Here is a 21,341-nt window from a genome sequence, read left to right as displayed (position 1 = left end):
TAGAAGCCAAAGATGATTTTTATCCCATTTTCTTATCACTGGACAAAAGGTTTCCAAAAATATAATCAGAAGAAAATAGTTGAGATTTTAATCCACCCATAAGTGCCATAAGGTTTTGGTCACCATGCAGTACTTAGGTCAAGAAAATGCTTCCTGATGAGGTCAAAAGGATTACTTTATATGAATCTTTCCAAATACATACCCTTGGATCTTGACTCAGACCCTCTGAATAAACAAATTCACACTGTCTTTTCTAGTACCCAGACAAGACTACTACAAGTTTCAATGAAGAAAACCTCATCTGCAGCACTCTGGACCTCTTCTTTGCTGGAACAGAGACAACATCCACAACACTGCGCTGGGCTCTGCTCTGTATGGCCCTCTACCCAGAAGTCCAAGGTGAGCATGTGGTGAATATAGCTGGATAAGGTGAAATGGTGCTTATTGAATCTGTGGCTCACATGGGAGGAAAAGATGGCATGGTGGGATGGGAGAAGATAGAATGGCTATGAGGTGATATGCACTTTGGATGGGGCACATCCTCCATATATTTTACCATTAGGATTATGATGGGCACAGGAGGATCAATATTATAGCATCTATGTACTGAAAAAGCATAAAGTCTAGAATCAAACAGAGATGTCAAGGGACATTGCAGTCAATTCCAGGAAAGAGTGGCATTACTCTAGGAGCATCCATAGGTGTCCTCCTTCCTTTTTAGCAGTCTATTCCTATTTCCCTGAGTACTGTGCAAATGCCTTAGTCTGGTTTCTGAAGTCATGTGATATGTACCTCTCTGCCCATCCTCAACCCCCACATCCCCTGCATGGTAGCTTTCCTGTGTTACATGTCATCTTGTCACTGTCTTTATTCTTGTCTCTAAAACATGACATCAAGTCTTCCCGCTACCAAGAAAGTACTGTTCCAATTTCTTCCACATCTAGAAGAATCTTCTAAAGTATCACATCTCTAAAGTGTTTCAAATTTCTCTAAGAATTTACTGACTAGGGAATTGCTGTCATTTTTTTCCTGCAGAGATGAACAATGCTCCTCCATCAATGACTAAGCTTTGTACATTGTTTTCATTTCTCCCCACTGCCTGTTGTCCATAACAAAGAATGGTCTGTCTCATAATTTCTCTTCCTCCACATTCTAGAAGAGTTTAGCAGGTAGTGGTTGGGATCATTTTTTATATCCTGCAACCTTTTTTTTCAAAGTATGGCTAACAGTTTATTCATGGGTTATAAAGTCAATTTAGTACATTTTTTTTTTTTTACCCTAGGATGAAAACTCAAAAGAGAGAGAGTTCTACCAATGTGGTGAAGTCAGATTTGTCCCTAACCTTTATTTCATCTTTGTGTGAGTGACCATGTGTGAATGTATGTACACGTATATGTGCACATGCATATTTAGGCCACAGAGCAACTTCAGCCTTCCTTCCTCAAGCACAGTTCACTTTTTTTTTTGAGATAAGTTCTCCCATTCAACATGTAGCCACTGAGCTCGAGGGGCCCCCTTATCTCTGCATCTCCAGCACATGGCAACTACAAGCCTTTGCCATCATGCCTGACTTTTTTACATGGATTCTAGGGACCAAACTTGGGTCCTCATGCATGCAAGCAAGATTTTTTATTAACTCAGCTAGCTTGCCAGGGTAAACTTTCTTTCTTTATTAATGTGAAATATATATTTAATAATGTATCTATCTTTACCTGTATGCTTCTTGAGTCACCATTTAAAATGCATTTTTCATGAAGATTACATTTAAATGTTTTGTTATATTTTAGGAGTTGCAGGAGAGTGCCATGGTACAAGTGTGGAGGTCATAGGACAACATTCAGGACTCAGTTGTCTCCTTCACATGTCAAGCCTACAGTTTTAGCTCAGCTCAGCATGCACTTCTGCCAGCCATCTGCTGTCCTAAGACTCCATTTTCTTTTAAAATCACCTCACTTAGGATACAGATTTGACTCCTGAAAATGGGATTCCAAAATATCAGGAGATTTAAATAATATAATTACAATCATGTTCACTTCACAACATGCATAGTAGTCAAGGGGTGGTAAAAACCAGAGCATCCATAGGATATGAATAAATAAATAAAGTGTGGAATATACCTGAAATCTAAAGAAAATTTAGTCAGAGGTAAGAAATTTGTTTTAATTTTTTTTAAAGATTTATTTAATTTTATGTGTATGAATGTTTTGCCTGTATGTGTGTGCTTTACCTGAGTGTATATGTACTACATGCTTGTCTCATACCTACAAAGGTCGGAAGAAAGCTTCAGATCCCCTGGAACTGGAGTTATAGATGGTTGTGAGCCATCACATGTGTGCTAGGAACCAAGCTGAGGTCTGCAGGAGCAACAAGTGCTCTTAACCACTGAGCCATCTTGCAGCTCCAGAAAAGGAATTCTGATGCAGCACAAATTCAGGGCACTGTACTAAATTAAAGAAGATGGTCCCCAAAATGATAAATCCTGTACTATCTAACTGAAATAGTAGTCGAATTGTCCACACAGAAGGGAGAATGCAGGGAGGGGAAATCTGTATTTGCAACATGGACGGTGACTTTTTTGTACAGTGAAGATCCAACAGTAACATGTACAACAGTATGAACATATTAAAGGTTATTGAATTATTCATGCAGAAATGGTAAAAGGAGCTGTGATTGGTGGCCCACACCATCAGTCTCAGTACTTGACAGATTTGAGACAGTTGTGTTGAAATTTTAAGGTAATACTGGCCACACAGGGAGAACCCTGCCTCAAAAGTCACCATGGTAATAGTGATAAAATTTATATTATATAAATTATATGTGAAATTAATTTTTATATGTATAGAGTAGTAAAGGGCTTGGAGTTCCAAATTCATTTTAAGTGAAATGTGCAGCTAGCCAATCAGATAAAATTAGTTCAACTTATATTACCTTTAAAAAAGAGGAGCCGTATTGGCAGATAGCTTGCAGAATCAATCAATTATTATTAGAATGGTTCATGTAATTCTCAACACATCCTTAGGATAAGGCAGACTTATTCTCACTAAGCAAATGGGAAAACTGAAGCTCAAAGAATGTAAGCATCTTCACCAGCAATGTTGTCCCACAACACACTGATGTCTATAGTTCATGCTGACATATCTCCTTAAGAAATCATTTACAGATGTTCTTCAGTGTGAACCTTTGTGTCCTATTTGCCAAACTCATGTTCAAATCTATCATTGTGATTGTATAGAAGATGATTGGCCCTTGTGAAAAGAATTAGTGCCTACCAAAGAGATTCATTTCTCCTCATGCCACAAGGACACAGTAAAGGTTTGGCACTTAAGAGACAGACAGTTGTTGTCTACCAGGCAAGAAAACTGCTAGTGGTTTGATCTCAGAAGTTCCAGGCTCTAGGGAATAAATTTGTGTAATTTGTAACCCACTCAGTGAACGGTCCTTATTTGTAGAACCCTCACTAGACACTGCTATGAGCTTACCTGTGGTGATCTGAGCTATTCAGCTCAGAATACATGGAAATTTATGATTAGGTTGTAAGGTCAAAGAAAGTTATTGAATTGACAGTTTTCTAAAACAGATATTTGAAAGGTTGAGAAAAGTTTTACTTATTTATACCTAGGATGCTAAGGTGAAATAAAAGCAGGTGAGGTCTCAGACTACAACTTCTATTTTTTTAGAAGAAAGCACTAAAGTTTTAAAATTAATAGAATCTCTTGTTTTCTTTCAGAAAAAGTGCAGGCTGAGATTGACAAAGTGATTGGTCAAGGAAGACAGCCAAGCCTGGCTGACCGAGAGTCTATGCCCTACACCAATGCTGTCATCCACGAAGTGCAAAGAATAGGCAACATCATCCCTTTTAATGTTCCCAGGGAAGGAGCAGTTAACACCAAGTTGGCTGGATTTGACCTGCCAAAGGTAACCACTCTCTCAGCCTCAGATCTTCCAGACCATCTTTGACATCATCTTGGGATTCTAAACTTAAAAAGTGACATATATTCCTGACCCAAGAAATCACTTCAATGGGAAGAGTATATTTCTGCCAAAAACCCTCTATGTGTATTTGTGGCTATTTAAATCTATTATGAAGTTGAGAAGGGAAGATTCTCAGATCAGATGTGCTTAGGCCAAACCTGACTTTGTTTGCTATGGGACACCTCAGCATATTGCTGGTCTAATGTTGGTAGAAGACCTTTGCTGAAGAGGCAGAGAGCAATCATTGTGTTCTCTGTTCTCTTTATCACTGAACACCTCATGGCTTGAAGTTGAGGCCTGAATTTTCCCAATGCTGTTTGCATTTTTCTGTCCATTCATTCATCTTCAGAAACCATACCAACTCTTTCAATAGACTATAACATAAATACCCTGGAAACTGAGAAACCTAAAGGTCTATGTTCAACAGATGTGGGGATGCATGATCTTGATAGCTCATAGGCTTGTTTCCATAGGCTGACTTCACTTACTCCTACTGTACAAGCACATTACCTAACCAATCACAGCTTCAGCTTCTACAAAATATATTCAGCCAAATTCACAGACTCCATATGGAAATATAATGAGACAATGCAGAACCTTATACTCAGAATAGACATTATTCTTTATTAATCAAGAGAATGTTCATTAAACACCCACAAAGTTTGGGTTTGGAGTAGGGATACCTGAGTCATGGGAGTTCCTGCTTATAAACCCTGAGGACTGTTGGAAGGAAAACATTCTGGTTCTCTGTGATGCTGACAAGATGGAATGAGGAGTAGCAGCTGAAGGAATTGGTGAGTGCTTCTGGAGGAAGAGGTATTAGAGCTAAAGCTTGAAGGAGAGTTAAGAATTAGCTTTGTGTCCAAAATGCAAAGGAGTACTCCATCTAAAACAAGCAGCACTATAGCATCACCTGGTTGAGATCAGAAAGGAAGCCTACTATGGTGGGAGCCCAGTCAGAGGGGGACAATGAGCAGTGACTCTGATGGTACACAGGGTGAATTTAAGGGTATGAGAAATATGCTTTCCAAGTTTGAATGAGTGGGTGGGAAATATAACTAAGTCATATGCAAAGCCCATTGGGCTTTCAAACTGTGGAACAGAGTCTAGAAAGGGAAGATGGCAGCCTGCACTAAGGTTGCATTGGGAACTGGAATGGAGGCAATGGACTTGAGATATTTGAAGAGTGGACCAGCTTTGCTGATGATTGAGCAAAAAGAGAGGAAGGCTTACTTTGGTGATTCTGGGTATTGTGCCATGTATCTGCCTTGACAGGAATACTTTCTGATACATCCCTGGGTCTTTGACTGTAATGAGATAGGCTATTATCTCTTTGATAATATATAGAAAATAATGGAGAAGAGTAGATGAAGGAGACATCCTATCATACAGCTGCCATGGTCCTAACTGTGATAAACTATGGGCTCATTATGTCCCCATGGATACTTTGAGGTCATCTTCTCAGATCTATACTAACCACTTTTAATAAAGTTGATATGTTCCTTAAGAAAGCATGGTCTACTTACCTTTGCAAATGGCTGGAATATTTCAGGTGACAGTGAATGAGTTGGGGAGAGTGGGAAAGTTCAGGATGTCAAGTATCTCAGGCCAGGCATGGGAGCTTGAGAATCATAACCTGTCTATGTGGGATTTTTTATTAAAACTTCACTTTCTGCTGCCTTTTGTAGGGAATAATGATCCTGACCAACCTAACTGCACTGCACAGGGACCCCAAAGAGTGGGCCACTCCAGATGAATTCAACCCAGAGCACTTTTTGGAGAATGGACAGTTTAGGAAGAGAGAATCTTTTCTGCCATTCTCAATGGGTGAGTTGGGATAAGCAAGACATAGAGCTCCTCCCTAGCCTTTCCTTCTCTCCACCCTATGCTCCAGTTGGTAATGTCTCTAGATGAACCTGTCCATTGTAACCCCATCTTTTTTATGTTTATTTTTGTTTATTAATTTTTTTCATACAATATATTACAATCACAGTGTCCTCTCCCCCACTACTTCCATATCCTCCCTACCTTCTTAACCACTTTATTCTCTCTCTCTCTCTTTCTCTCTCTCTCTCTCTCTCTCTCTCTCTCTCTCTCTCTCTCTCTCTCGAAAACAAATGGGAAAACTCTTTTTCTCTCTCACACACAAACAGAATTGAAAAAAAAACAAAATAAACACAACACACACACACACACACACACACACACACACACACACACACACACCAAAACCCATAAAAATTGGAAACCATAATACATAAGTAATACATATAGGTCGTTCACATACATGACCTATACAAGTCAAAGACCAGAAAGATAAAAATAAAAATGCCTAAACAAAGCAAAATGAGAAAAAAAATGTCTACAAAAATACCATTGATCTTATTTTGTGTTAGCCAGTTACTGCTTGGCAAGGAACCTACCATTAAGTGTGGTTAATATAACCAATAAGACTCCATTGGAACAAACTAATTTTTCCTTTGCAAGAGGCTACCAGCTGCAGATAGCTTTTTGTTTAGGGTGTGCTAGGACCTGGTCTGGCTTGAAACTGTGTAGTCTCTATGCATCCTTTCACAGTCTCTGTAAGTTTATATGTACCTCCTGTTGTCTGGAAGACACTGTTTCCTTGGAGTCATCCATTACCTCTGGCTCATAATCTTTCTACCTCCTCTTCCACATAGCTCCCTGGGTCCTGAGAGGAGTTTGATGAAGACATCCCATTTACAACTGAGTGTTCCAAATCTTTCAGTCTTCATACTTTGTCCAGTTGTATTTATGTTAGTTTCCATCTACTGCATGAGGAAGCTTTTCTGATGATGGCTGAGCAAGGCACTGGTCTATAGGGAGAGCAGAATATTATAAGGAGTCATTCTATTGCTATGTTACTTTAGCAGAAGAATAATATTTGGTTTTCTCATAGGCCTACAGCCTATCCAGTCACATGTTCATGGCTACCCAAGAAGTGTCAGGTATGGGTTCTATATAGAATGAGCCTTATATCCAATTAGGTAGTGGTTGGTTACTCTCACAATGTTTATGTCATTATTGCACCAGCATATCTTGTAGGCAAGTCACTATTGTAGAGTGCAGGGTTTGCAGCTGAATTGATGCTTACTTTTCTACTCTAGTAGAGTGTGTGGCCCAGTATTGCAGTGTTTGAATCCCATCATACTTTGTACCAACACTGCTTCAGACTACCCTCTCCTTCAGATGGTCTCTATTACCTCTAATGAAGTTTTCAGCTTCTCTTGTTACATTTTTCCCCAACACTGAAACAGAGACACAGAACATTGCCTCTTGTTCACAAACAGTTTCCATCTTAATTGAGTTTTTTAATTTCCCAAGTTATTTTAAAGGGATGCCCTCTCACTTGGAAACAGACTTGAGCTTTAATAAGGACATGGGAGGATGCCAGCCAGAGAGGCTCCTTCCTTATCAAAATGCACACATGAGACAACAATTCGGAATGGCACCATCTTAACTGGGTTATATTCTGCTCTATGCACAATTCCTAGTGAGATCTTCTGTTGTTATAGTGTTAATTTCCTAATTATGATCCAGTAGATGGGTATATATGGTAGCAACATGAAAGACCTCACCTGCCATAACTCAGTCATAGAACAGGTAGTACAGGCACAGAAGTGCCCCAGGCTTCCCAATTAAATAATTTCAACGTTGTATCGCAACACAGTTTCTGGCATGCTGTTTTCATTACAAACAACTTGCTTTGTTTCTTGGTGCTAGCATGAAATTCTGAAAAGCTGGAACTATGTCCCTCCGTACATTCTACAAGATGTTTTATCTGGTGTTTGCTGCAACTGTGATGAGAGGGATTGTCAGACACTCATTACTGAAAGGGAGACGAGACCTCTGGGGCAAGAGAAGATGAGATAGATTGTTTTCTTGTTAGGTTAAATGTCTCTTTCCTAGAGGTGCTTCACTTCTTCCCTGATATGAAAATATTTTCCTGTCTTCATTAGCTTTAGGATAAAAGGATCAACACAAAGTGATCCATTGGTGCCTTGTTATTGGGAATTACTTTATACTCTCTTAGTTACAGACTTCATTGGCAAACACATTATCTCATGCAATCTACCTATTCATTCATAATTGGAAATAAAATGGATTGGTGACTTCTTTCTTCCTATAGACAAACCCAAAATATTCTAAGAATATGTATTAGCACAATTGGGTTGAAGGCTGGGTTTAAGTTATGTACTTCTAGACTAGTTCTCTCTTGCAACTAGATTGCCATTTACCTCCCTAGTTACAGTCCCTTCTACTATAAAATTCACTTAGTTCATATGTTTCAGTTAATGTCTTGCTGCATAACAAGTGGCCCCAAACTATTAGTTACAGGTGTTACTCACAAGTACACAGGTGAGATAAGTGAGCTTGTATGTATAAGAGGTGAGCTGGTTGAATGAAGGTCTACCATGTCCTCATCTGGAAAAATAGTGTTATCTGTTTCCTTTGGGCAAACCAGCTGGATAAGGTAGTGATAATATCCCAAACTGGAGAACAGAAACATATAGTCCTGGTGAGCACCAGTCTGGGAATTGTCACACTATGACTTTCACTGCATTCAAGCCACAAGGCCAACTCCAACTCAAGGGGAGGAAAATGATTCCTGTCTTGATGGAAACAGCACTGAAGTACCAGAACACATAATATGGAACCCATGGAAGAGAGCAATGAGAACTGTATTACTTTCATCATCTCTTTTTAACTGAGGGCAATAAAATTCAATTTCCAGAGGATGCTCTTACAAGTGGTAACACAATGAAAAACAGTTACACTGAGCAGAATGTAGAAACCTAAAATGTCTATTGGATTAGCTTTGTGCCAAGAGCTGTCAGTATTTTCTGCTTTGCTCCTACACAGCTGCTTTCCCTTCTTCTCCCTCTAGATTTTGATGTACAGCCTCCCTGGATGAAGGAAATTCAGATATCGGCTTTTTGTCTCTTGACAAGAATAAAGTAATCTATTACCAGGGCAGATGGCACAGTCATTCTTGAACAGAAAGAACTTGGACAGAAGCCTGGGTCATTTCTCTCACTTTAGTGCTAAGGCAATTCATGGTATTTGCTTGTTTGTTTGTTTGTTTTTGTATATGTGTGTGTGATGTGAAGATGGCCTGAGCACAATCTGAACCAGGCAATTGTAGTCAGCTGTCTACCACTATTACTTAGCTGTCTATCACCGTCACCCAGCACCCTACATAAAGAGCCTTGAAAGGAGGAAAGGTTTGTTCCTACTCCCGATCTTGTACCTGTTCTTTGATTTAGACCTAAGCTTTCAAACTGAGCATCCCTTGTTTTCACCTTTTTAAAAGCATGTAAATTCCTCTGGCTAATTGTGATGACTGCCCCAACCATGGAACCTGTGTAAGAAATAAAACTGTTCATATGTTTGTTAAGTGAGAAAGATTTAGTCCTGTGAGAATGAGTGGATTAGTCACAGTCACACAGTGACTGTCCTTGGTTGAGCAAGGGTTGAGTCAGGAGCAAGGGTTTCTGACTTTACAGATCAAGTTTTGTCTTGACAGAAGAATTCTAGAAGAATCTTGTAGATGGATTTCTAAATGGTCTTATTAAATAAAAAACATGGAGCCAAATATAGGGGTAAAAGCCTTAGAGAGATCAGGGAAATAGGGAAAGCCACCAGCCAACCTTACCTCACCAACTCTGCAGCTTCCAAATTCGAGTTACTTCCTGTCTACCCATGCCTTTATTGCCTTGCTGTTCTGCCCTCTCATTGGCTATCTTAGCCCAACTACCTCACTTCCTTATCACTATCTGACTGTACAGACCTCTAAGTCTCTATGGTTGGTGCTGGGATTAAATGTGTGTGTCACCACACTTGGCTCTGTTCCCTAGTGTGGCCTTGAACACACAGAGAGACCCTGCCTGATTAAGGGCATGTGCTGCCTGACTTCTTATTTACTTAAAATGGCTGGCCTTTTCCCCTTGATCTCCAGGCAAGCTTTATTAAAGCACAAATAGAATACCACTACATTTTAGCACAAATAAAATATCTTGGGACTGTACAACAGAGTTGGTTTGGTTCCATTTTAGCGAGTTACCAGTCATGTTCCTAGATATACTTTACACGGTGAAGAGGAAAGGAGCAGAGATGATGAGTTAAACGCATCGAGGGGGACACACAAGCACAAACTATGACACCAGCACTATTGTAACACACAGTTACTAAACAGATTTGCCTATAGAATCTGCTTTTGTTTCTTCAGCCATCTGTGGAAGGTTGAGGGCACAGCAGAACCATGAACAGATGATCATGGGAATGCTAATTAGTTTCCTGAATAAGACAAAGTAGCTAAAGCAACTTAAAGAGTGAGGGTGGTTAATGATTATAAAGTAGGTCTAATAACACTGACAGGAAATTTTTACCTACTTATGATTAAGACAAGTTGAGTAAAATAATGGTTTGTAACCAGGTTCAACAGAATCCCCAGCACAACCCTGGTATGCATATCATTGTGACCATAGTTCTGTCTGGACTGTGGAATTATAAATAGTTTCAGTTCTCTTATTTATGTTTCCTTTTGTAGTAAATACATAGTACTTAAGTGTTAGTTCTGTCCTAGTCTGGCTTGTTTTTATTTTATCTTATGTTCTATTCTTACTAGTTTTAGATACTTATTTCTGTTCTGATGAGAGGAAGAAAGAAGGGGAGCAGATTTGATGGGTGGGAAAGTGGAGAGGAGCTAGGAGTTGCTGAAGGAAGCAAAACCATAATCAGAATATACTGTATGAAAAAGGTCTATTTTCAATAAAAAAAAATCATGGAAGCAAGAAAAAATAGGAAAAAAAAGGAAGGTACTACCAATGCACATAAGAGAAATGATAGCAATTACATGGTGCACTTCAGGGCAGTGAGCTAGTAGGCGATCCTCCTTCAGGAAAGGGAGCAACAATAGCCTAGAGAGACATTTGAGTAGCGCCAGACAGAGAGTTATGGAGGCCATCTGCAGAGAGTTATGGAGGCCATCTGTTGCTGAAGTCATTCAAGATGACTTTTCATTATTGTTGTTGTTACACCATTATCTGCTCTATCGCTTATGTTTGTAAGTAAGTTTGGAAAGCACATATGCTGGTCACACAGTCCCAACTCAGCTCATGGTTCTACTCCTGTTGTCCTATGCCATGCCTACTCAGCACTGCCAGATGCCTTTGAGCCTTTGCTTTGTGATCCTGGACTTTCACCTTCTGTGTTTTGGGGAGACAAGGCAGATGCTTAGACATAAATGAATGACTGGACTCCAATCCCAGAGTCCACTCAAACTTTGCAAAAGGTAGTTAGTGACACCAGTCCCTGGACATATATATCAGTGGCAGCTGAATAGATTACTTTGTTTTTGTCTTACAGGAAAGCGAGCTTGTCTTGGAGAACAATTGGCCAGGTCTGAGCTGTTCATTTTTATCACTTCTCTTATCCAAAAATTTACCTTCAAGCCCCCAGTCAATGAGAAACTGAGCCTGCAATTCAGAATGTCTGTCACCGTGTCACCCATCAGTCACCGCATCTGTGCAATTCCTAGGCTGTGATGCTGAAGAAGGAAAATTTGAAGAAATGGCATCTGCTTGGAAGACACTGGTGCTGCTCACATTTGAGGGGAAGAAATGAAGGTGGCTGGGGAAATGGGTATAATGAGACTAAAGAGATTGAATCCAATTATAGGTTCCTAAATGGAAAGCCATTTAGGGGCTCAATGACAGATTTTCACCTAAGACTTTCAGAGAAAAATGATTCTTCCAATAGAGAAAATGCTTGCAGGGATTGTGATAAATGGTGGATTAAATTGATATGGAAATTGTAAAAACTATAACAAAAGTTATGCCTTTACTTTGCCCCTTCCATTTCTCCTTTCAATGACATCCATGCATTTGTTCTAAGCCTGTGGGCCTAGTTCATATATAGGGTGCAGAAAGGAGGGTGCCCATCAAGGCGCTCCCATTGGCTAAGTCTGCAGCTGTGTTACATTGCTCTGCCTCTGAGTGGGCCTCTTGAAAGTCAATGGGGCAGGATAACTCCCAACAGGTAGGCTAAGCTAGTGCTGTGGAAGCAGTTTCTATGATTTACATATAGCAGTTGGACCTTGACCTAGGACCCAAGACATGGTAAGGTATGACCTAGCAGATCCTGAAAGCAGGGTTGAGGAGCAAATAGGAGCCATTTTCTAAAGGAACTTCTTGCCTAGAATCCTCCATCAAACATTTATCCCTAGGCATTCTCACATAGGACTTTGCTGTGTTGGGTGTGAATGTCATTCTCAACTGGCCTTGAAGCTTAAGTGGTTCCAGTTAGCCAGAGTTCACAGGACCCCCAGCAGAATGTTTTTCAGCAGGGTATCATAAATGGTAGAATCCTTTCTGGGTGTGATCACTGAAGGCAGTTATAAAGTAGGTCTAATAACACTGACTGGAAATTTTTATCTACTTATGATTAAAACAACAAAAAAAAAATGCCATAAAGTGACCATCACTCCCAAACCTGTTGGTCCTTAAGAAGTTAGACTCTATGGATTCTGCAACAACACAACAACAAACCATGATATCAAGGAAGCACTTGTCTGTGATAGCCTGAGGTTCCCAAGGATAGAACCAAGGCAACTATGATGTAATGCATGAGATGGTGTAATGCAATTGGGATGTCATGTATAAGAGAAGAATAAATAAATAACTAAATAAATAATTAAATAAACAAACAAATAAATAAACAGACAAACAGCTAAAAGCTAAACTATTTACAATAGAGGCTACTATTGTTTATCTTACAGTATAAAGATGTATAAAGATGTCTTCTGAAACCAGCTAACAAGATGCTCATGCATGAAAGGATACAAAGGACCATCTGTCTAAACTCTCTCATTTATCACTCCAGCATCATAGTTTCAACAAGGGTCCCTCAGCTAAATTCTGTCAAGTGATATAAATATGAATTTAATAATGATTTTAATAAAAAGAAATTCTACATACTATATAATATATATGTCATAAATGCTGTCTTACATTTTCTATAAGGTTTACCTGAAAACTTATAAGGCCTAGTGGTTTAACAATATATACACAGGTAATATTAATTCATTGCATCACTCATGCATGCCATTTGAATTTAATCCTCTCTTATTAAGTTGATATTGCACAAAATCTTCTAAACAGAACAATGGCCATCACTTAAAATAAGTACAGCTAAGCTCTTACACATTAATATTCCTTCAAATGAAGAGGAGATAGACAAGGTCACTTGTGGACCTTTGCCCAAATATCCATTCATTCCCCATAGCTGGTTGTATGAGGTTATGCCCTAGTCACATGAGACCTCAAGGATTTCTGGGTGTGTGGGCCAAAATCTAAAAATGGGGAAAAGATCTACCTATATAGTAATAAAAAATTGTTATATAAACTGAATAAAGGCCCTAACACCACCTTTAGAAAAATTTCTTACAACTAAAGATGAGTTTATTTGTTACTGTTATGTCTCCTGGTATTTAATTTTTTTAATCAAGAGAAATATCTGTATAAAAGTTAAAATGACCAATAAATGTAATTATGGATGTCTGTTTCTCTGAAAACTCCCTTCCACCTTCTTGGTTCTTATTAACTTAAAATCCACAACAAAAATGTTGACTATTAAAAATTCATATACAGGTAATCTTAATTTGCTACAGTGTGCCATGTACATTCCATGCTAGCCTCATTACAGAATAAGGATGCATGTGGAAATAAGACCCTCCCACCCAGAAGTCTGCTGCTTTTGTCTCTGGCTGTGTAGGCCTGACCAGCTCTGGCTATATAGGCCAAACTGGAAAAAAAAAAAATTCTTATCTGTAAGAAAGATTAATTACTCCTCAAGTCTGCTGTGGGATAATGCCCTTGTACACTGGTTTAATAAAATGCTGATTGGCCAGTAGCCAGGCAGGAAGTACAGGTGAAGCGAGCAGATAAGGAGAATTCTGGGAAGGAGTAGAAGAGAGTCAGGAGTCGCCAGCTAGACACAGAGGAGGCAACATGTGAAGGCAGAGCTGAGAAAAGGTACCAAGCCACATGGCTAAACATAGATAAGAATTATGGGTTAATTTAAGTGTAAGAGCCAGTCAGTAATAAGCCTGAGCAAATGGCCAACAGTTATAATTAATATTAAGCCTTTGGGTGATTATTTTATTAAAAACTGGGAACTGTGGGTGAGAGATTTGTTCTGACTACAGGCTAGGCAGGACACAGAACAACTTCCGACTACACACATCTCTTTCCCAGTGAAAGACCTTATAGCCAACACATACACTCTAAATGTCTAAACAACAGAGAGGCAAAAAGTAATTACTCTGCCCTCAACGCCTCCCAAACTGCCACATGAGGCTGCTGAGAACAGGGGCAGCTTGTACCTAAGCCTACCACCTGACTGATATGGGACCTGCATGCTAGTTCAGTTGGTCACCCCCTTTCCCTTGGCTTTCAGTTCTTCCTCTGAACAAAAGTTAACTCCACAGTCCATACCCTAGCCACTCATGCTGTGTGATTAAAGCAGGCTTCCAGATACTCTGTCCTCAAACTCAGAATTTTAGGTATTTAAGCAAACCATCCAGTTGGTGCCTTTCAGAAGTGTGCTAGACAATCCTATGAAAATTACTCAATAAGATGCTGAATTTAACTGACTTATTTTACAAAGCTTCCAGGCACTTGTTTTTTTATGCAGGAGCCTGATGTAACAAACTACTGATTACAGTTTCCATAGCCTTCTACAAAACTCTGGTACACGGTCTACTCTATCCAAAGTACAATTGTATTTAACCTTATTACATAAATGTAATGTTCCTGATGTATTTGTACAGTTATTACCTCCTTATATTGTTCTAGATCTTTACACACTTTGAGTTTTATATCGTGGCCATTTGGATGGACCCTCTTCTGAGACAATTAACTGCTGCTCTTTTTACATTGTCTCTTCTGTCAGCTCCAAGAGAAATATGCACCCTAACCTCCTAAAACAGTTTGGGTGATCTCTAAAGAGGGATGCAACTCCATCCTACTTGTGGGGGTCCACAGAGGCTCCCTAGTATGGCCTTACTCAAGGTCAGAAAGTCTGAGCTTGCTTTACCTGTCAGGGCTGCATACTCAGATGCTTTGGCCAGTGGTGTGGTTACCAGGTGTTTTGAAGGGTTTACACTTGGTTGTACATTGTGCTTTGATCTTGAAAGTGGGAGGTCTCTGCCCCCTCCCCAAGCTAGTGTATAAAAAGCCCATTAAAAATAAACACGACCCATGGCCCTCCTGAAGCTCCCCCGTGTCTCTGTCTTTTTTCTTCATCTATATTTCTATCTAGCATTTCTCAATCCCTTACTACCCCATTCAAAATGCCCTTCAATAGGTTGGGCTGAACCCCAACAATGGACCCTGACACCTCTTTTTGCCACTCTGGACATTGTTTTAGGGAGTCAGAGCTAAAACAGCTAGACGGAAGACTTTGCTACATCAATTAACTCCTCTATTTTATCAGCTCTCAAAACCCTTAGAGAAATTTCAGGTCAGCTTAACATCCTTTAGGACCAACTTGATTCTTTGGCTGCCAAAGTACTCCACTAGGTCTTACTACTATCAAGGATGGCATCTGTGCCATCCTCCTAGAATGATGCTCACACCAACAAATCCTAACTGGTTTGAGATGAGGCCCAAACCAGACAAAAATTCAACCCCACACCTCCTTCTATGTATAGACTTTTAGCTTCCTCCCACTTTGGCCCCTTCCCTGATCACTCCTTTCCTCCTTGTTATCTTCAGGCTCACATGTTTACACAGTCTTTTAAGTATTTTATCATCTGAACTTTCCCCCATACCCAAATAAAGTCTCCACGTAAGCCCTCAATGGCTCTCACCCTGTAACAGCTACAGGGTGCCAACAGGTACAGCAATATGCCAATAGTCAACTGACCAATCAGACCAAGAAAGTCCTGACCTGTACAACAAAGCACAATCACCGTACAAAGTCAAATACGTTTCTTGGCTGTAGTGATTGTCCCAAATCAAAGAAGACTCTTCTCCTAGGAGACATCTGTGCCTGCCTAGGGGAAGAATGCTGTTTTTATGCCAACTGATCTGGCCCAGCACAGGAAAACACTAAACAACTGTTAGAAAGAATTTGAAACAGAAAAGGAACAGACAATACTTTCTGGAGAGGTACCTAAAGTACTTGGAAGGATGCCATGGACTGCCCTCTCGGTAGACTCAATCATTATGATTCTACTAACGTTCCTCTTCGGCCTCTGCCCTTTCAGCTGGCTTACCAAGTTCCTCCAATAACAGAAAAAGCTGTCACTGCCCAGAAGGTGACTGATTTCTGCATGGCTTAAAACCTCCAGCCCCAATCCCACCTGGAGGAGACTTCAACAAGCTCCTTCCACTGTTGAGACCATCATCCCTTACAGCTGGAAAAAATCACCCTCCCCAAAACTACAACCACTCCCCTTTCTTCTTTTACCCATCCTGAGTTGGGATATGTTGGGTATGTTAGCCTCAGGTCCTGAGGCATTGAGTTAGGTGGTATGGGGCCTCTCTCCTTAAAGAATGGCTTAGCCTCAGCCTGACCATTTCCCTCCACCTGTAGAAACAATACACCGGGTATAAAAAACAATCCACCCTGTTTCCAGCCACCCCCCCCCAAAAAAAAAAATAAATGGCTGTAACTTCCTGGTATCTCTCTCTCTCTCTCTCTCTCTCTCTCTCTCTCTCTCTCTCTCTCTCACACACACACACACACACACACACACACACTCTCTCTCTCTCTCTCCCTCTTTCTCTATTCTCTGTGCTTGTGTGTGTGTCTGTGTGTGTGTGTGTGTGTGTGTGTGTGTGTCCACAGAAAGGTCAGGGCCCCTCAATATTCCAGTGAAGCAGTCTCTCAAATTTGTCTGCTTCTCTGCCTTATTTTTCTTACATACAGTGCCCTCAGAGACTGGAAGAGAGTGTCAGATCCTCTGGAGACTGTTATAGACAGTTGTGAGTTGCCACATGGATTCTGGATCCAAACCCCAGTCCTCAGCAAGAACAACCAGTGAGCTATCTCTCCAGCTCCAGGGTCCTAGGTCTTCACTGGACCTTTTGTGTCATGGGGGTGGGAGAGAGAGAGAGAGAGAGAGAGAGAGAGAGAGAGATCTATAGGCCAGCAGCTAGGCCCTGGAGTACATACAGATTGTGGAGGCTTCATGGGTGAAAGTGAGTTTGTAATCTAGTGTATCCTGCTCTATCGGCCTGAACAGGCAGTTATCATCATCCATGACAGGCTGAAACTTTGCATCAACGCAGCAGTTTTGGTGTCCCTCACACTCTTGCAGGTCACAACCCCATCCATGGCCTGTAAGTAATACCAGAAAACTTTATGGTTGGCCAAGATGGACTTGGGTGGAATCAAATATGCACATAAATGTACTTCGCCTATTGTTGGTTCGCTATCTAGGGTAAACAAATTTTTGTCCATTTCTTGCTAAAAAAGGTTAGCACAGCAATAATGCTAAATGACATTGCAATAAGCATGGGTGTGCAGGCATTTCAGTTACATTTTTACTTTGATTTCTTTGGGTGAACACTCAGGAATGATATAGGTATATTATGTAAAAGTTCTATTTTCATTTAAATATATTCTGTGCTGATATCCATAGCTGATGACTTAACTTACATTAGTGCCCTCCATGAGTGCCAAAAAGTTCTATAAAGATAATGGCAGAAATTAAAACATTGTGAAGAGGCCCATGCAACCACCCCTACCCCCACCACTTTCCTCTTCTTGGTTATCAAAGTGTCAGAAGAGTGGTCCATAAAGGAATTGGACTTCCCCATGGACGCTCACTCTGATAGAAGTCTAAATACTTATGCCAGTCAAAACAGGAACTTTTTAAAAAAAATTAAGTTTATTCATTTATTTTACATTCTGACTGTTTTTCCCTCCCTTTTCCCCTCCCATTCCTTCCCCCACCTCCCTTCCACCATCACCCCATCCACTCCTTTTCTGTTTTTGTTCAGAAAGGGGCAGGCCTCCCGTGGGTGTCAACAAAACATGGCATATCAAGTTGAAGTACAATTGAGCTTCTCCTCTTGTATTAAGGCTGGACAAGGCAATCCAGTATATGCCAAACTGTTAGGGGCAGCCCCCGCTCTGACTGCTGGGAGTCCCACAAATGTACCACTCTACTCAGCTGCCACACAAATGTAGAGGGTTTCAGGCAGTCCCACTCAGGCTCCCTATTTGTCAGTCCAGAGTCCATGAGCTCCCTGTGATCAATCCCAGGTTAATGTTTCTGTGGGTTCCCTTGTGATGACCTTGATGACCCTGGCTCTTACAATCTTTCCTCCCTCTCTTCAACAGGATTCTTCAAGCTTGGCCCAGGGCTTGCCTGTGGGTCTCAGCATCTGTTTTCATCAGTTACTGGATGATGGGTCTCTGATAACCAATGGGGTAGTCACCAATCTGATTTACAGCAGGTGGTCAGTTCAGGCTACTTATCCACTATTGCTAGGAGTCTTGGCTGGGGTTATCCTTATGGATATGTGGGAGCTTCCCTTGCACCAGGTTTCTGCCTGACCCCAAAATGCTCTTATTCAATAGTGGGATGCATTTTGTTTTTTGCCTTAGTTTCTGAAGAAAAGGATTTGCAGATGTAGAATCCGCATTAGTAGTTTCCTCTTCTTGTTTGCTGTTTTGAACACACCATTCCTTTGTTTTGTGGTTTCTTGTTCATCGATCTGTTTCTGATGAAAGCTTGATGGGCATTCATCTAATTCCCATGTACATCAATGGCCTTCTGTCCTGTGTTTCTATGTTTTCATTCATTTACTATTAGCAAATTGGGCTAATGAGTGCATATAGTTCTCTTAGACTTTATTTTGACTGAGGTCTGTTGAGATTCTGGATTACTTTAAGGGAATTTTATAGGTAGCAAGGTGGCTCAACTGGTTAAGACACTTTCTGCCTAACCAGATGTTTGGTCTTACATGGTAGAAGGAGAAAAAGAATCCCACAAGTAGTCCACTGACCTCCAGAGGCACTCCATGTCACAAGTGCAAGCACACAAAGAATATATAAGTAGCCTTGCCCTAGGTCCCTGAGTTCAGTCCCCAGAACTACAATAATAATAATATTAGTATTAATATTAGTTACCAGGACCAAGGAGCTCCTCCAACAAATGATAATTGAGTATCTGTGGATGCACTTTTTTTGCCAAGCATAGCTCTGTTAAAATGAAGTGGTTTATTGTAAAGAGCTGAGAGCATTGCCTGACATACTGTTGTAGAGCAGATGTGTTAGATATCTCTGTGATTAGTTATGTTTCCCAGGCAAGTTGCAGTTATTGAGGAAGCTTACTTACACAATAGGCTCTCGGATACCCATGATGCTCTCTGGGGTTCATGCAAATCACAAGCCCTAGAGCCGTAATTGTGTCCCCAGAGGGAAAGACTTTCTCACTGAAAAATCTTAAACTGTCTTTTCACATTTTTAATCTATCTATCTATCTATCTATCTATCTATCTATCTATCTATTATCATCATTATTATTATTGGTGTAGTCCTGGCTGTCCTGGAACTATGTATGGCTGACCTTGAACTAACAGAGATCTGCCTTCCTTTGCCTCCTGAGTGCTGAGATCAAAGGCATTCACCACCACCATCCCTCTAATTATTTCTTTTTAATTTTAATTAAAATATAATCACATCATTTCTCCCCTTCCCTTTCCTCCCTCCAGTCCTGCCCATGTCTCCCCACTTACCCCCTCTCAAATTGATGGCTTTTTAAAAAATTATTATAGTTACTATATATGTAAACACATAAATATATAAATGCTGGGTCCATTTTGTTTCTTGTCTCTTTTAAGGCTGGCCACTTAATATTGAATAACCAGTTAGAGAGCTCCTCTCTGGGGAAGACTAGATCTCCTTCTCAGTAAGTCTTAGTTGTCTGTTGTTTTTTTTTTCTAGGGGTGGGGCCCCTTGAGATGTCCTGGTTTCCACCCTAGCAGATCCACTGGTTCCTTTTAAAGCCATATTTCCTGTGTGTTCTCCTGGGAACCTAGTGCCAGGCACCTAGCTGAACACAGACAGCACTAGCCACTACAGAAACTGCTCGCTGGCACTTTGAGGAGGAGAGCACCACAAGACAGGGCCTGGGAGGGAGGGTTGGGACGGATGGGTAAAAGCTTGAGGGGCGGGGTGAGGGTGACGAGCTCTGCACACGTGATCAGAGATGCTCCTGCTGACTGGCTCCAGATAGGAAGCTACTTCTAGAAACATTGGCAGGGCAAGGGAGAATCCAGAGTCCAGCTGCCAGGAGGATACAGGAGGGGAGTGGACAGAAAGAAATGGGGAGGGACTAAAGAAGGGATCGGTTAGGTGGGGAGCCTTTCGTAGTCAACACCCGGGACTTGCCCCAGCTCAGACTCTCATTCCTCAGAAGAGCCAGCTCCAGTCCCAGCCATGCTCGCCGCCGCGGGATCCCTAGTAGCCGCTTTCTGGGCAGCGCTCCATCTCCGGACTCTGCTGCTGGCTGCCTTCACCTTCCTGTTCCTGGCTGACTACCTCAAAAACCGGCGCCCAAAGAACTACCCGCCGGGGCCGAAGGGTCTGCCCTTTGTGGGCTGCATATTCCAGTTGGATTTTGAGAAGCCCCACCTATCAATACAGCCGGTAGGAAGGGCGAGGGTGCCTACCTGGGTTCTGACATAATCCTGAGCTAAAGGAACAGAGGACATTTGGGGACTGGGACAGAAGACCAGGTTCAAAGGCTGGTGATGGCAACTTGCTATCCCAAACCCAAATCCTGTGTCCTTGTTTAAGAAATACGCAGTTCCTTTTTCAAATAGTTGGAGATTTTCTTACCCTTGTGTGAAGGGCTTTCATTGTAACTCTGATATTGTCAGAGAACTCACTGTGTGTGATTTTAACTAAGTCCAGGTGCATTGAAGGCATGATAATATAGCTTGACAAATAAGCCTTGCCAACTTCAGAAATGCGTGGGAAGATGGTATGTCTACTTACTTAAAGTGCCTGTAGAGAAAAAAAAAAAAAGTGTGTTTTTTCTCGATTGGAGTTTTCTACAAGTATTAGTTCTCTCTTTCTGGTCCCTGTTTGGTCCTTATACATCCTTGCCGACTGCTCACCTACTGATTTTATCAGCCCCAGAGAAAAATGCACTGAAATCCACTCGGAGTCTGTCTGTCTTTCCACTCAGTTCTGGAAGCTCTCCCCCTTGTATTGGAAAGACTGTTATGGGTACATAGGACACATGTAAAATTGGCAGCTCTTTCTGGTGAAGGACCATCTTCCCATGTAATGTGCCTCTTTATCCACAGTCATTTTCTTTGCTT

At 41.0% G+C, this 21,341-nt stretch overlaps 2 protein-coding genes across 5 annotated transcripts in view; both read left to right on the top strand.

Moving 5' to 3' along the window:
* The window catches only part of LOC118577324 (cytochrome P450 2J3), a 28,181-nt gene extending 14,610 nt beyond the window's left edge, over nt 1-13,571 (top strand). For all 3 annotated transcript variants that reach the window (XM_036177476.1, XM_036177475.1, XM_036177477.1), the window contains 4 exons: nt 258-399; nt 3,728-3,915; nt 5,661-5,799; nt 11,362-13,571. In XM_036177476.1, the coding sequence (XP_036033369.1) occupies nt 258-399; nt 3,728-3,915; nt 5,661-5,799; nt 11,362-11,540 (648 nt within the window). In that variant the 3' untranslated portion in view covers nt 11,541-13,571. The remainder of the gene's footprint in view (nt 1-257; nt 400-3,727; nt 3,916-5,660; nt 5,800-11,361) is intronic.
* Nucleotides 13,572-20,248: 6,677 nt separating this feature from the next.
* Nucleotides 20,249-21,341, top strand: part of LOC118577325 (cytochrome P450 2J6) — a 31,732-nt gene continuing 30,639 nt past the window's right edge. Inside the window, exon 1 of one of the 2 annotated variants that reach the window (XM_036177478.1) lies at nt 20,249-20,661. In XM_036177478.1, coding sequence (XP_036033371.1) covers nt 20,452-20,661 — 210 coding nt within the window. In that variant the 5' untranslated portion in view covers nt 20,249-20,451. The remainder of the gene's footprint in view (nt 20,662-21,341) is intronic. The other variant, XM_036177479.1, reaches the window with a different exon arrangement.

Source organism: Onychomys torridus, chromosome 2 (assembly GCF_903995425.1).
Source record: "Onychomys torridus chromosome 2, mOncTor1.1, whole genome shotgun sequence".
NCBI classification, from domain to species: domain Eukaryota; kingdom Metazoa; phylum Chordata; class Mammalia; order Rodentia; family Cricetidae; genus Onychomys; species Onychomys torridus.
Note: the sequence above shows the minus strand (reverse complement) of the source record. Positions and strands in the feature narration are given on the sequence as shown.